Genomic DNA, 14,770 nt, shown 5'->3' with positions numbered 1-14,770 from the left:
GTGCGCTGCCTAGCTAGACATGACATGCATCTGATTATGTTGCCTTGGTTTGTCCAAAAACGTGTTTTTTTATTTTATTTTTTATAGGCTCTTTAACTGTACATTTGTGCTCATGTTGCAGTGCTTTGCAGCTAATTTAGCACATTTATGTAGAAAAACAATTATTGTAATTGTGAATTTGAAAATATTAGCATTTTATACAGTACTGAAATTGTTGAAAAAGGCCTTAATCTAATTAACCACATTTAAAATTTGTATGTGTCGTGGAGCAAACAATGGTCTTCTCAATGAAGTCAAAATAAGACTTTATTGTACAAAACAACAAAGCTGTGATGACAGTCACTGCATCTGGGTCTTTGTCTGTCTGGGCACCCATACTTATACCCAGAGGTGGAAAGTAACGAATTACATTTACTCGCGTTACTGTAATTGAGTAGCTTTTTTGTGTACTTCTACTTTTTTAAGTATTTTTTTTAATCTGTAATTTTACTTTTACTTAAGTATATTTTGTTTGAAGTATTGTACTTCGCTACATTTTAAAACACATTAATTACTGAGTAAAAAAAAAGTCAGTAAATAATGGGCAGGAGGGCAAACTGGCGCTAAAATCACAAGAAAGATGCAGACGGACAAAACAGGCGTTAGTGGTGCAGACACCGCTGAAAACGAAACCCCATCATATTCTGAAGTTGAACTCAAGGAAATGAAGTGAACCCCTGGCCATATGTATGCTCTATTATGCTGTGTATGCTGTGCTTGCCTAGGGAGACCAAACTAGCAGTTTATAAAATCTCGACAAGACATCAACCCCACGTAAGCATATAGAGGTGAGCTAAATAATTGCGTCATTGCATTGGTGGTTAAAATGATGCTTTGACATTTTAGCAAGAGGTTTTGCACAAATTAGCCAAAAAGACTGGTGCGGAGTGTGCGATATATATTGTCTGCGATAATATCATAATTGTTGTTTTAATGATGTACGCGCGCATTTAGAGTGTTCTTTCACTGTGTGATTCAGTCTGTTGAAATGCATTTAGAATGAAATCAATCAAAATCATTTAGAATCAAAATCACACAAAGAATGCTGTCTTTTCCTCTAAAAATCATAATCACACACACACACACACACACACACACACACACACACACATATATATATATATATAGATCAGTGGGGATTTCTTTAAGACTGCAAGGGAAGCTCAGCTTCCCCTCTAATGTAAAAAAAACCCAACGGTCAAATATGTACTATTGTGTATTATGTATTGTGTTAATCAGCTACATGTCGGCTGACTCGATTTTCTTCTCATACATTCCCGTAGCGTCACAGTGCATTTCCCTGTTGAAGCCGAGCGTCCATTGACTTCAATGGGGCTGCTTTGAACAGTTTTTTTCAGTGCTCCGAAGCTAGACGGTCATTGGATAAATGCTGCGATTATGTCCCGCCCACGGACGCTCAGCGTCTCTGGAGGTGAATGAAGACTGGGCTTCCGCGTGATGATTGGAGGATCTGTCGATCTCCTTTTGACTGACAGCGGTCTGCACCATAAGAAGTCGGCGAAGCTGTTTCACGCTCAGTCCCATGATCGCGGATTTCTCAAGTGTATTCGAAAGACAAACTGCGGCAATATTTCTTGATATTTGTAAAATGCAGAACCACCACAAAATTAAATTGGTAACTAAGACAGATTGAAAATGTGCGCGCGCGCACACACACACACACACACACACACACACACACACACTATAGCCATCTAGTGGTTAAAGTGATTTATTACAATTTTTAAACTGAATTTCCCCAAAAATGGGCAAAAATCTTACATTAAACCTTATAAAATTATCCATGGTATCCCCATGTATGAAAGTTAGAAATCTGGGTCTTTTATGAAGTGAATTTTACCTGAAATGCTTTTTTCTTTTTTTGTAAAAAAAAAAAGCCTATTTAAATAAATATTTATTTATTTATAGAAATGTAAAAGATTTAAATCCTCCAAAAACTGTACAAAGTTTAGTAAAAACATAAATGAACAGAGTAAAATTATATTTGTAAAAAATGTAAATATTTTACTATTACAAAATGAAATGTTATTGTCTGGGGTCAAAAAGACCCCGAGTGTCATTACAAATGAAGACCATCAGAGGGTTATAATGTAGGCCGAAAATGAGCTTCCCCTCTTTGAAAGACCAGCAGCCGCCACTGATATATATATATATATATATATATATATTTTTTTTTTTTTTTTTTTTTTTTTTTACAACAGGACAGTAAACTAAGAGACTTGCGTTTTAGACACCATATTGCCATTGTTTTTGCTCTATTTCTACAACAAAAATTTATTCCAAACACAGCCACCAAAGCAAAATTTTGCATCTCTGAGCAACATGACAGTGTTTCGTTTCTGAATGAATCAACTGTTTAAATGATTTGGTTCAATCGCAATGACTCACTTATTAACAGTGACTAGCTGACACATACTGGCCATTTTAATTTCACATTTAAAGTATCTTTTGATTTTTTTTTTTTTTTATAATTAAGTTTTTATAATTTCAAATGAGTATTCAACATTTTATGTCTGGCATATCAAAACTTTATTCATGCATTTGTAACTGCAGGTTAAATGCATTCTTGTCCTGCACTAAACAGTGTAATACATCTAAATGTCACGTCCGATGAAGCTTCTGCATTTCCTCTGTATTGAAAAGATGAGTTTGTTGATACTGATTTGCCTGGTAACAGCCCAAATGTTTTATTATTCTAAATAACTGATTCCTTTAATTAAAAACAACTAGTTTGAGATTAATAGACCTATCCCAGGGGTGTCAGACTCAGTTCCTGGAGGGCCATAGCCCTGCAGAGTTTAGTTCTAACCCTGCTCCAGCACACATATCATGTAGTTTTCAAATAAACCTAAATGATTAGATTAGCTGGATCAGGTGTGTTTAATTAGGGTTAAATCTAAACTGTGCAGGACTGTGGCCCTCCAGGAACTGAGTTTGACACCCTTGGCCTGTCCCATTTTTGACTCCCTCCCACTGGTTAAAATGTAACTAAGTAATTTTTACTCTGAGTAAATTTTAGATGAGCTACTTTTTACTTTTACTTGAGTGGATTTTTTAGACTGGTACTTTTACTTGTACTTAAGTAAAATTTCATTAATGTAATGGTACTTTTACTTGAGTAGAATATTTTTGTACTCTTTCCACCTCTGCTTATACCTTGTTCTTATCAGTCGTTTTTAACCAATTTAATCTGTTTTTTACTGGTTTCGCTTATCTGGTATGCCACAATTAATACTCCTGAATTATTTTCTAATTAAGGAATCTGGCCAGATCGATCACTTTTAAAATTACTTTTATTTTATCTTTGGGATGGCACAATAAAGCGATGTTCCTATGTCTCCCATGTGCTTCATATTGCAGGTTTCTGCCTATATAAAATCTTTTAAATCTGTAATCACGATGTTCTATAATTGTTGTCATGGTACCTTAGAAGGCAGCTGCCTATGTAGGCAGTGAGGCAGCACACTATTTTTTGAAACAGAGCTATTATCTTGTTGTCAAATTTTTTGTACTACTAATTCAATTCCAGTGTTTTCAAATCATTTACATTCTTCATGCATGTTATTTTAGTATTATTTGTATACTATAACAGTATTTGTTAATATTTTGAATGAGCATTTTTTTTTATTTTTTCAGTTTATAATTCAGCAGTAGTTTTGTTGTGTTGTTTTGTTATATTTATGTTTTTCTATTTTAGTATTATTTTTATTTCAGATTTGGAAATATTAGTATTTCAACTTTTCATTTCAAATTCAATTCAAATTTTCAATTCCATGTTTTCCATATTTTTATTTTATTTAATGAAAATGATTTTTACTAGTTTAAGTTCATTCTATTGTTTTTAACAGTCATCCTTTATTATTTAATTATATCAAAGCCTGGAAAAAACATGGTTTGGACTGCTTTCATAATGAGCTTATTGTGCAACAATAATTGTTTTAGACAGTACTATGCTTCTTGCTTCTTGCCCCAAAACTAACCAATTACTGCTTCGACTTCTAGGAGGATTTAAAAAGACATCCTTCTGGTTTGATTTCATGGGGTCTTCAGTTGTCCTGTCTTGTCTTGAATATGTTTTAATATGTGTCTTGAGTCCAGTCTGTCACTTTATTAAATATTTATCAGTTAATTTTATGCAGTGGTGTCAAATGCTTCACTTGAGGCCACACTTGAGTGTTAGTTCACACCTCGTCTGTCGTGTGCATGTGTGCCAAGGATCGCTTCCTTTACCTGTCTGAAGATATCTCCTCATCTTCCTGAAGATCTGTCAAACTAGTGTCAGTGTGTGTTTTCATGATGCGTCTCAGCGGAGGAGTTTCCAACAATCATTTTTAACCTGGAACTTCTCTTTTGATGCTGGCTTGAAGTGTTTTATGTTGCTAGTGCTTCTTTTTAAATAAGAAAAAAAGACATGTATTGTACGGTGTTTGGCTCTGTTTTGTTTTGTATGTGACTGTAGGCTATGAATGTTTTGCATGACCAATTGACTAAATCTTAACCTTTTCCCAGAAGCAGTTTTAAATATAAAATTTAATTTAGCTCTTTGAGTAATGCTTAAGTGCATATGTTTTTAACTCCATCAACAAATAATGTCTTCTTTTTTTAGGGTCGTCAGGAACAGGTGGATGGCATGAGGGGAGAACACCAGCCCAGTGCTTTATGGGATACTAGAGGAACCAGAGAACGAGGTGAACTTTACCAAGGAAAAGGGAAGAAAATTGACTCCACCTCTGGGAACCCAAAACCTAAACAGGAAGGGATTGCTGACAGCAGGTCTTTGGGAAGAGAGGGTAGTGTTTCGCCAAGACATCTGACAAGAAGTCAGATAAGGTACATATGTCACATTACTAGATGGAATTACTGTAAAGGGAGATGTTTTTGTGGTGCAATCACATACAAGAGCTTGATTCTTATTTTATTTTAAATACTACTGAAAAAAGTTACTGAAGACGCCTTGAAGTAAAGATCTTTCAGCAAACAGCCATGGATGATAGACCAAAAACATCTTTACAAATTTATTTTCATTCTATTTCTAAAGTATATGCATGCATAATAAAAATATATATAATCATGGAATGCAAGTATTGTGTTATTTTTATTTTGTCAGTTACATTTTATGCTAATAGAACACAACAATATTGGCATCAGGCTTTTGCTAAAGCTTTGAATTTGCTTCTGGTGTCATCATTCACGTTTTATTTCTGGGTGTTTCCCTGGTGGAGGGCGTTCAGATGCCAATTTTTTGTTAAAGCTTCATGATTTGATCTGTGCACCATCAGTACTGACAGGGCACCAACACATGGTGAGGAAGATGAAGAGGAGGAAAAGAAAACTGTAGGTAGCCAAGCCAGAAACCTCTGTGTAGCCCCCCCTCTGCACGGCAAACCCTCCCGACCTGCGACCCGCCGTAACGAAGACCTTGAGTCTGTCTTTGATGATAGTACTTTAAGTGAGCTATCGGAAGAGGACAGGAGGTATACATGCAGTATTTACATGCCTTTGTAATGTATTATTTACAGTTTCAATTTTATATGTTGCAGTATTGCAGCAGCAATATTATACACCAACAATCAGTGCAGAATAAATGAAAACAAAAAAAGTGGGAAGATTCCTTATGGGCCTTGTTATAACATGTACTTTTTTTAAAGAAATACTGCATTATATCCTCGTTTTAGAGCACCAAAGTTGCTCTCCGGTGGACTGGTGTTATCTGATAAAGCTTAAACCATGTTTGCTCTCTGTTCTGAAAGGTCCCCGTCTTCAAGGCGTAAGAAAGAACAGGTGAGCTTTTGTCCTGATAAGGTAAACCTCTAAATATGAGTGTTTGTTTAATGTATTAAGACCACAGGTTACCAAACTGTGCTCTGACTTTTGAGAATATGAATTTGTTACAGTTTAACACAGGATACTCAGTGTTAGGGGTCAACCGATTATTGGCACCGATATGAAGCCGTTTTATGGTTATCGGTATCGCTCATTTGCCGATAAAATAATTTTTTTGAAAGTTTTTGTCAGAGCCCTTGTTATTGATTTTGACACTGTTTTTAATTTTTACACCAGACATATATCTGTTCAAAATATCGGTTTAATCATCAAGATCTGAAAAACATATCCGTCGACCCCTACTCGGCATCATACATGTGTTGCATTGACTTTAATGTCTCCTACGCAGAGCACTAGAGAGCTAGAAATGGCGGCTGATTTTGAAGATCTCACCCAGTCTTCTGACACAGCTACCGAAGAGCTAGAGACTCCAGTATCTGTATACCGCAATGCCTCTCTGTTCTTCAAACAACTCGACCCAAGCTATCTGGGTGAGTCAGTCAGCTCCAGTCAGCTGAAAGCAAACAGTTAAGTTCAGATGTACAGAAAATGAAGATGTGCACCTGTATTTTATGTCTGTCGTGCAGACTCTGTGAGTGTGGTGAAACTACAGAACATGTTTCATGAGTACGAACGCACCATCCAGAGGGAGAGAGACAGACACAGCCGCTTGGCGGATAAAACCTCTCAGCTGGAGCAGGAACGCAGTGCGCTCAAGATCCTGCTGGATGAGATCAGAGGCAGCAAGTCAAGCCTAGAACATCTCAAACTAGAGCTGGAAACAGATATGAACAATCTAAAGTAAGCTCAACTCAGTGCATGTGAAAGGAGGTCTGCAGCTCACCGGGGCTTGTGACATTGAATCTCTCTTCTGTCTCTCCTCTCATGGAAGGTTCCTTTTGAGACAGGAACAGGAAAAGCATCAGAGCACTCTCATGCTGTATAATAAAACCCGTGAGCAGCTTCAGAGGAAAGAGGAGGAGCAGCAGCGAGCCGAGGCCGAGGAGTGTCACAAAGCTGAGCTGAAAGTCTGCAGTCTGGAACTGGAGATCAGAGCCCTGAGGAACAGCATCAGACAGGTCAAAAGCAGCAGACTGTTAGATTTAGCTGGTAAAACCAGCCCATAACACAGTTTGCTGAACAGTGTATGTGTTTGTGTGTTTAGATTGAAGAGGACAGAGATGAGTGTCAGCGTCTCCTGTCTCATGAGCGCAGTGCTCGTGCCCTGCAGGAGGAGTTACTCAACAGCCACCTGCGTAAGCAGCAGAACATTGAGGAGGAGAACCTCCGAAACTTCAACAAGAGCAATGAGGTACTGCTGTCCCCTTCTCAAACACCAATTATATATGTGTTTGTCTGGGAATATAGTCACATATGCAGTGATGTCACAGTTTTATGGCCCCACATGCAGTGCTGATGATGTCATAGCTTTACAACCATATATGCAGTGATGTCATAGTTTTACTTCCACAAATGCAGTGATGTCATAGCATTAAAGCCACATATGCAGTGACATCATAGCTTAACAGACAAATATGCAGTCTTATCATAGATTTACAGTTATGCACTCATTGATATCAGAACTTTACAATCACATACACTGTGATGTTATAGTTTTACAATCAAATATGCAGTAATGTCATAGCTTTACATACATATGCAGTTTTATCATAGTTTTATAGCCTTCTATTATCACATCTAAGAAACCATGCAGACCACAAACTTTTTGGAGAGTCATTTATACAGTAATCTAATTACATTGCTGAATATGTAATTAGTAACTAGTAGTCATTAATTACTTTTTTAGAGTAACTTATCCAATACTGGTATTTACGTCACATAAATAACATCATAGCTTTACAATATGCACATTTCAACCAAGAAACCGTGAATATGAACATAACTGAGAACAAATTTACCAATATGCAGTGATTTCATATCTTTGCAGTCAAGAATGTAGTGACGTCATAATCAGGGCTGTCCTTTAGGGGTGCAACTGATGAGGTCGCACCAGCCCTACGACAGCTGAAGACGGCCCTGGTCATAATTGAGCATAATTGAGAACAAGTGGCCAATTTTCCTAAATCAAATACTTTAAAATCAAATGTATGAACTTTATGATTTAGGTTTACCACATATAAAACACAGTCAGCAGATCTTCTGTGTAACCCAATTGCTCTAATCCTTTTATGCTGATTGGTCAGATTTTCAAGCTTTGTCCTAATGACCTGCACTTAGGCATTAACTTACAGTTATGGAGCCAATCACTTTGTTGCAACTATGCCACATGCTCTCTGGTTTTAGTTTAAAAAAAATGCTAAAATGTGTTTGTCTCATGTTAAACTGAGTTCATTTCTGATGTTGTGCTCAGGCCATATCCCAGCTAACAGAGGCATCAGACCGTGAGCGAGAGTTGATGCAACAAAACCTAGCCCTACTGGATGAACTGAACACCACTCGGGCCGAGCTGGACCGCTCGCATTGCCACAGCCGACATGAAGAGTCACGGCTGGTGGAGGAGCGCGATACCCTTCGCGAGAGACTGGAGGACGCCCGCAGGGACATGAAACTGAGCGAGGAGGCGTTGGCCCAGACCGTATTCCAGTACAACGGGCAGCTGAGTGTGCTGAAGGCCGAATGCTCCATGATCACGGCCAAACTGGATCACGAGAGGCAGGTGAGGCAGCAACTGGAAGCCGAAGCTGAGGCAAGCAGAGCACGACTTGAAGCAGCGCTTCAGGAGGCCGAAAGATGCCAGGTCAGCTTCAGGTTTTTTTTTAACCAAAGGGAAGGGATTTTAGGAACTGCTATCAATTTGTCTTTTATTATTGCTGCAACCTCCCAGGCGACCTGCACAGAAGCAGAGCTCACTCTCCAGCGAGACTGTGAGGAGCACCAGCATGTGCAGGAAAAGCACATCTTAGAGTCGAGTAACCAACGGGACACCATCCAGTCCCTGTCCCAGAAACTCAGCAAGGCAGAGGCGCGTGCCAACAGCATGGAGAACGAGTGTCACCGTAATGCTCTGACTGTCGCTGAGAAAGGAGTGCTGTTGGAGACCCTGGCCCGGGAGAAAGACCAGGCCCTGGCCAAACTCAAAGAACTGGAGGCCACTGTACTGCGCGAATGGGAGCAGGCCAGCCGTGCCGCGGTCAAACAGGAAGCCATGCAGGAGAGGCTGGGCCAGGCTCAGAGCGAGAACATGCATCTCCGACAACAGCTGGAGAAGGTGCTCAACAAGGGCTTGGCGAAGGATAAAGCTGTTACAGATGTGCACCAGAATTTTGCTGAAATGCTGAACCAGTTACGTGCAGACGGAGAGGAGAGAGTCCACCTGGTGGAGGAGAGAAGCAAAGAGCTCACAAAGATGAACAGCGAGCTAAGAGAGCAGAACTACAAACTAGAACAGGAGAAAGCTGAGAGAGAGGTAGAGGACAGCGAGATTGTCTCGTGTTTTTCTTCAGAAATAGCTGTATCACTGCATTTAACATTTAGCAAGAACATCCAACATCCTGTTGTGCCACTAGAGGGCTCTCTCTCTCTCTCTCTCTCTCTCTCTCTCTCTATATATATATATATATATATATATACACACACACACATACACACACAAATGTGTCGATATATTGTTTTAATATGTAAATGTTTCAATCTTCAGTGTTCAAAAGTTATTAAAATAATTGATTCAATTAATGCAAAAATAATTTAACACATTTTAAATAATAGTAAAAATACATATGTAAAACAATAATACATGATATTATGATAAATATAATAAAAAAAGATTTTGAGGTATTTTAGGTTATACGTTTATTTTTAGATATCTGGTGAGAGCATTAAGCTGTTGTTTTCTTGCAGGACTCTCTGAGGCAGCTGCAGCAGGAGCTGGCCGACTGTCTGAAGAAGATGTCCATGTTTGAGGCTTCTCTGGAGGTCAACACACGGTACCGTAATGATCTCGAGGAAGAGAAGGAGCGCACACGCAAGGACAGGGACAGATTGAAGGGGAAGGTGACCATTAATCTTCTTATACTTCCTGGAAACAATCCAATCTGTTTGGTGTCAGTCAATAACACTACAATTTGTGTTTAACCGGAGTACCTTCATTCTCAGTAACAATATATGTTCATTTATTGAAAAAGTGAGGTCACCACTCACCACACTACAAGTTGCTTGCTCTTATACTCTGTTTGTGTTCAACTGCAGCTGCAGGAATCTGAGGAAGTGTACGTCCAGGCTGAGAAACGCATCAGCCAGCTGAAGAGCTCTCTGGACGATAAGGAGCGAGAAGCCTGCAGTACCGCTCAGAAACTAGAGGTGGCGCTAGCTGCTTCTACAGGCAGAGAGCAAACCATTAAACAGCTGGAGGAGGCGGTGCAGAGGTACCGTTCATTTGTGTAAACTGGGTTGAGAAACACTCACTCATTGACTTCACATAATAGGTTGCACTGTAACAACAATGGTACTGGTATCAGTATAAATATCAGTATAAATCTCACTGTTTATTACAGAAAATAATGTATGTGTGTTTATATTAGTGCTGTCAAACGATTCATTGCAATTAATTAATTGTTTACAATATATATATATGTGTACTTTGTATATTTATTATGTAAACAAAAACTTTTATTTTGGCTGTGATTAATTGCGATTAATCGTGTGACAGCACTGGTATATATATTGTATTTTAGTGTATATGAATATATTTATAGTCATATAAAGTCATTTAGTGCAAGCCATTAAGTTGTTGTATATGAAATTTACATTAATATAATACGAACATTAAATGAATACATTTATATTCATATGTGCATGTATTGAATAATGAATATTCTATAAAAATTTATGTAAATATGTCATGAATATATTTACATATTTTTGTAGAAATATATTGCATAATTATTTATGTGAAAATGATATGAATATTTAGATTCATGTTCAGATTCATATAGTTCATAGATATATTGCATACTATTAAGGTAAGACATTTACATTAAATGAATATGTATATTATTGTATTTATTTTCATAGATTTCAGTAGTCATTTATTGCTTTTTATTAAGATATTGAAATTAAAATGAATATATTTAGATATTTAAGTAATAAATTGTTGCATAATTTTAAAGTATTTAATTGGAATAATATATTTATTTCCTTATTTAAATATTTCAATAATGCCATTTATTGCATACTTTTAATAAAATGCATTCAAACGAAACACTTTGTCCTCTATCATCTTACATCCATCGTTCTACAAGACAAAAGTGTCCATCATTATTAACTGTAATAATCAGCTTCTGATCATGGCTCATGTGATTATGATATCTCCACAGGTTAGAGATCGAGAACGCCAGACTGGAGGCCATGACCAAACAACAGACCAACCGCATTGAGGTGCTACAGAAGGGCGTTCAGGAGGGTGCTGTGGTGAGTTCTCTGTCCTGACTCCGCTGATGATGGTAGATTTAGACATTAATCCTGACAGAACCTCCTTTTACCCTCTTAAGTCTTTAGATGAACTCTGTTTAAATGTGCCAGTGCAGAATGAGCTTGACTGTTCATGTGAGTCAGTCAGAGGGGACACTTGATGTGAACTGATGGTGTAGTCGGTCTTTTCACAGCTATCAGGCTCATCACATGGAGAAGGGGTTGGTATCAAACATCTAGCTGTGATTCTTGCAGTTCACTTTTTTTTTTTTTGGTTCTTCTTTCTTTACAGCTCTTCAGGACCTCAAATCTTTCTGTGATTTACTCTTTAACTGAACAAGAAGCAATAAAGTGTCTTTATGCTTTATAACTTTTCTTTAGTAGGGTTGTTAGTGGGGTATTTTCTCTGTTTTGGTGGTGGGTTAGGGATTTGGTTGATTTGCATTGATTGTAAACTCTCTCTCAGATCTAGATCTGCATGAAGTACTTTGTTAAGAGAGTGTATTGAACCTATCAGCAAGATCCTGGTGCATATTGACATCTGTGATGGTTCTCAGGTCAGGAATCGTTTGGAAGATTTCATCACAAACCTGCAGAGCAGTAAGATGATGCTAGAAGAACAACTCAACCGAGAGGTGAACTTTATAATAAACCTGTCACATTGAGCTTCAAAATACATCTAAATGCAATGGATGAAGAAAGGATAGACTGAGAAACTGAATTTCAGTGCATTCGTAGCGGTGATATGCAGGGTGCGATTTCTGAAAAAAACAGAGGGGGGGATGTTTGGAAACATTTTAATTTGTGACGTCATGCACTAATTAGCATATTTATGACGTAAGTGCTTTGTATAATATTGCCTCCCTATGCTCACAAACTGCATTTAATTCAGCCATTTAACTTAATTCTCAATAAAACTGTTTTTATTACTATATTTTAATGTTTCTGTTGTCAGACAACGGAATGAATATTATAATGACTGAAACGCGGTCCATTAAGACTACATAACCAGCTCTCAAACATTAATCTGCACTAATGAAATAAAATACACATACGATAAAGTCAGTGGTTGTGATGTGACTGATGTCAGCTATACTTGCTTGTAAAATAGTTAGAAGCAACAGAATATCTTTTTTTTACAAAAGAGCTGCTCTTCTCTGTGCTCGCTGAACACAGCAGATACAGAGAGAGAGGCTCGCGCTGAGAAAGAGAGACCTCGCGCTCTTGCGGCAGCACCAGAGAGTCTCAGAGAAATAATGATTGTCCAAAAAGTCGCTAGATTTGTTGCTAGTGGCTTTTTTGGGAAAAAAGAAATCGCTAAATCTAGCGACAAAGTGGCCAAATTGGCAACTCCACTGCCCAGCAGACTGGCTTCACCCATTTTGCAAGACTCGTGAAGTGTAACCAATCAGATAGCGCCGTGGGCAGGACATTGAGTAAGTCTGCAGAGTGGTGAATACAGAGAGACTGCGGGCAGAGCCAGCCAAAGTAGTGCATTTTAAAATAAAATTGACTTCAATCAAACCAAGGATCTGTGATTAGTGGCGAGATGGATCACAAAACTTTTGTAGTAGCACAAATAAAAAATAATTAAGCAGAGGCAGGGATACATTGACCAGAAAGGGGGAAATCCCTGTTATCTGTTTTTTAATTCCGGTCCTCCTCTCCAGGTGCAGAAGCAGAGTATGCTATCCCATAATGCACAGGACTCACAAGCACTGTGGGAGGAGGAGCTAAAGAGCCGCTCACGACTGGGACTCCGCCTCTCTGAACTGGAGAAAGAGAAAGCAGAACTGACCAATCAGGTGCCAGAAAGACACCTAAAGATCTAAAATTATATTTCACCTGACATTTTCGTAAAATATGGAATGAATGTTTGCTCTTTTACTATGAAATGTATATATTGCAGTACCAATCAGTCATTTGGGGTCAGTACATTTATTTAGTTTTTCAGCTTTTTCTTTGAAATAAAGAAATTAATACATTATTCAACAGGAATTTGTTAAATTGATCAAAAGTGTAAGTAAAATCATGAATAATGTTACAAAAGATTTAAAATAAATGCTGTTCTTTTGAACTTTCTAGTCATTAAAGAATTCTATAAAAAACAATCAGTTTCCACAAAAATGTGAAGCATATTAGACTGATTTCTAAAGTAGGGATGGGACGGTATGAAAATTTAATATCACGATTATAGTGACTAAAATTATCACGATTATCAATATTATCACGGTTTTGTTGAAACGAGATGAAAGTGTTCAAAAATAGTTGATGCTCACACTGAAAACATTTCAGCAAGTTTTATATTTAATAATCAACAAACAACTAATAAAACAAGCAACTCTATGCACTTAATTTAAAGAAAGATTAAATTCTGTGGCATTTCCTTCCTTACAATGAAAAGTGTAGAAGCATAGAAAAGCATAGAAAAGTCACTGACTTTCGCCATTCCTTCTCGAAAAAAAACAAAAAAAACATTGTGCGCTGCGCTTGCGTCAGACTGTTGCTGGCTGGACATGATTTAATAGCGAGTTATTAAAACCGCGATAATCAAACACGGTTTTAATGATAATTCATTTTTAAACGATATTACTAACCTTCAGCACATTTTATCACGGTTATCAATAAAACCGGTTATCGTCCCATCCCTATTCTAAAGGATCATGTGACTCTGAAGACTGGAGTAATGATGCTGAAAATTCACATTTGATCACAGAATTAATTACATATAAAAATATATTCAAATAGAAAACAGTTATTTTAAATTGTAAAAACATCTCATAAAATCATTGTATTGTTGATCAACTAATTCAACCTTGGAGAGCAGAAGAGACTTCTTTCACAAACATCAATTGTACCGACCCCAAACTCTGAACGGTAGTGTATGTATAGAGGAATATACTGTTAAAAATATTATTAGCTAAAAATATTATTGGTGATGTTTCATATCACACAGTGGAACACATGCCAAAGTGTCTTGCGGCCCAGAATTTCTAACAAATGCGTCCACTCTCTGCATTTCAGATGGAGCTCGAGAAGAAAAAGGCCAAGAAACTAACCGAGCAGAAGAACTCTGTGGACACGCGTCTGGAGCAGGAGATGAAGAGAAACACTGACCTTCAGAAAGAAATGTACAGGTGACCTTTAACCTTTAACCCGACTGCTGCAGCATTACTCCTGTAGACGTGTTTGAGTACATAGAGAAGACTATGTGGATCCTCCTGCTGGTGAATCTGTGAGACACACACATTTATCTTAGGTCTTGTGTGCTGCTGCAGTGCTGCAGGATGACTTACAGCTGTGTGTGGTGTTAAAAACCTTAAAACAGCATCTGAAATCTGAAAGATTTTGCAAAAAGTGTAACAGGATATTTGACAGCACAAATAATCATGCTATTATTCTTTTTATCCATGTTAATTAAAAGTAAGAGGGATCATTTAAAAACAAGTTGTTTAACTGA

The 14,770-nt window shown here is 37.6% G+C and overlaps 1 protein-coding gene across 1 annotated transcript in view; it reads left to right on the top strand.

Annotated features, from left to right (window-relative positions):
* si:ch211-272n13.3 (ankyrin repeat domain-containing protein 26) overlaps positions 1-14,770 on the top strand; it is a 39,898-nt gene that overhangs the window by 16,921 nt on the left and 8,207 nt on the right. Inside the window, exons 23-38 of the mRNA XM_059536541.1 lie at positions 4,667-4,890; positions 5,340-5,534; positions 5,811-5,841; positions 6,233-6,374; positions 6,471-6,684; positions 6,776-6,962; positions 7,049-7,195; positions 8,255-8,641; positions 8,729-9,310; positions 9,742-9,894; positions 10,090-10,265; positions 11,217-11,310; positions 11,505-11,531; positions 11,868-11,945; positions 12,981-13,115; positions 14,335-14,447. Coding sequence (XP_059392524.1) covers positions 4,667-4,890; positions 5,340-5,534; positions 5,811-5,841; positions 6,233-6,374; positions 6,471-6,684; positions 6,776-6,962; positions 7,049-7,195; positions 8,255-8,641; positions 8,729-9,310; positions 9,742-9,894; positions 10,090-10,265; positions 11,217-11,310; positions 11,505-11,531; positions 11,868-11,945; positions 12,981-13,115; positions 14,335-14,447 — 2,885 coding nt within the window. The remainder of the gene's footprint in view (positions 1-4,666; positions 4,891-5,339; positions 5,535-5,810; positions 5,842-6,232; positions 6,375-6,470; positions 6,685-6,775; positions 6,963-7,048; positions 7,196-8,254; positions 8,642-8,728; positions 9,311-9,741; positions 9,895-10,089; positions 10,266-11,216; positions 11,311-11,504; positions 11,532-11,867; positions 11,946-12,980; positions 13,116-14,334; positions 14,448-14,770) is intronic.

Source organism: Carassius carassius, chromosome 43 (genome assembly GCF_963082965.1).
Source record: "Carassius carassius chromosome 43, fCarCar2.1, whole genome shotgun sequence".
In the NCBI taxonomy this organism is placed as follows: domain Eukaryota; kingdom Metazoa; phylum Chordata; class Actinopteri; order Cypriniformes; family Cyprinidae; genus Carassius; species Carassius carassius.
Note: the sequence above shows the minus strand (reverse complement) of the source record. Positions and strands in the feature narration are given on the sequence as shown.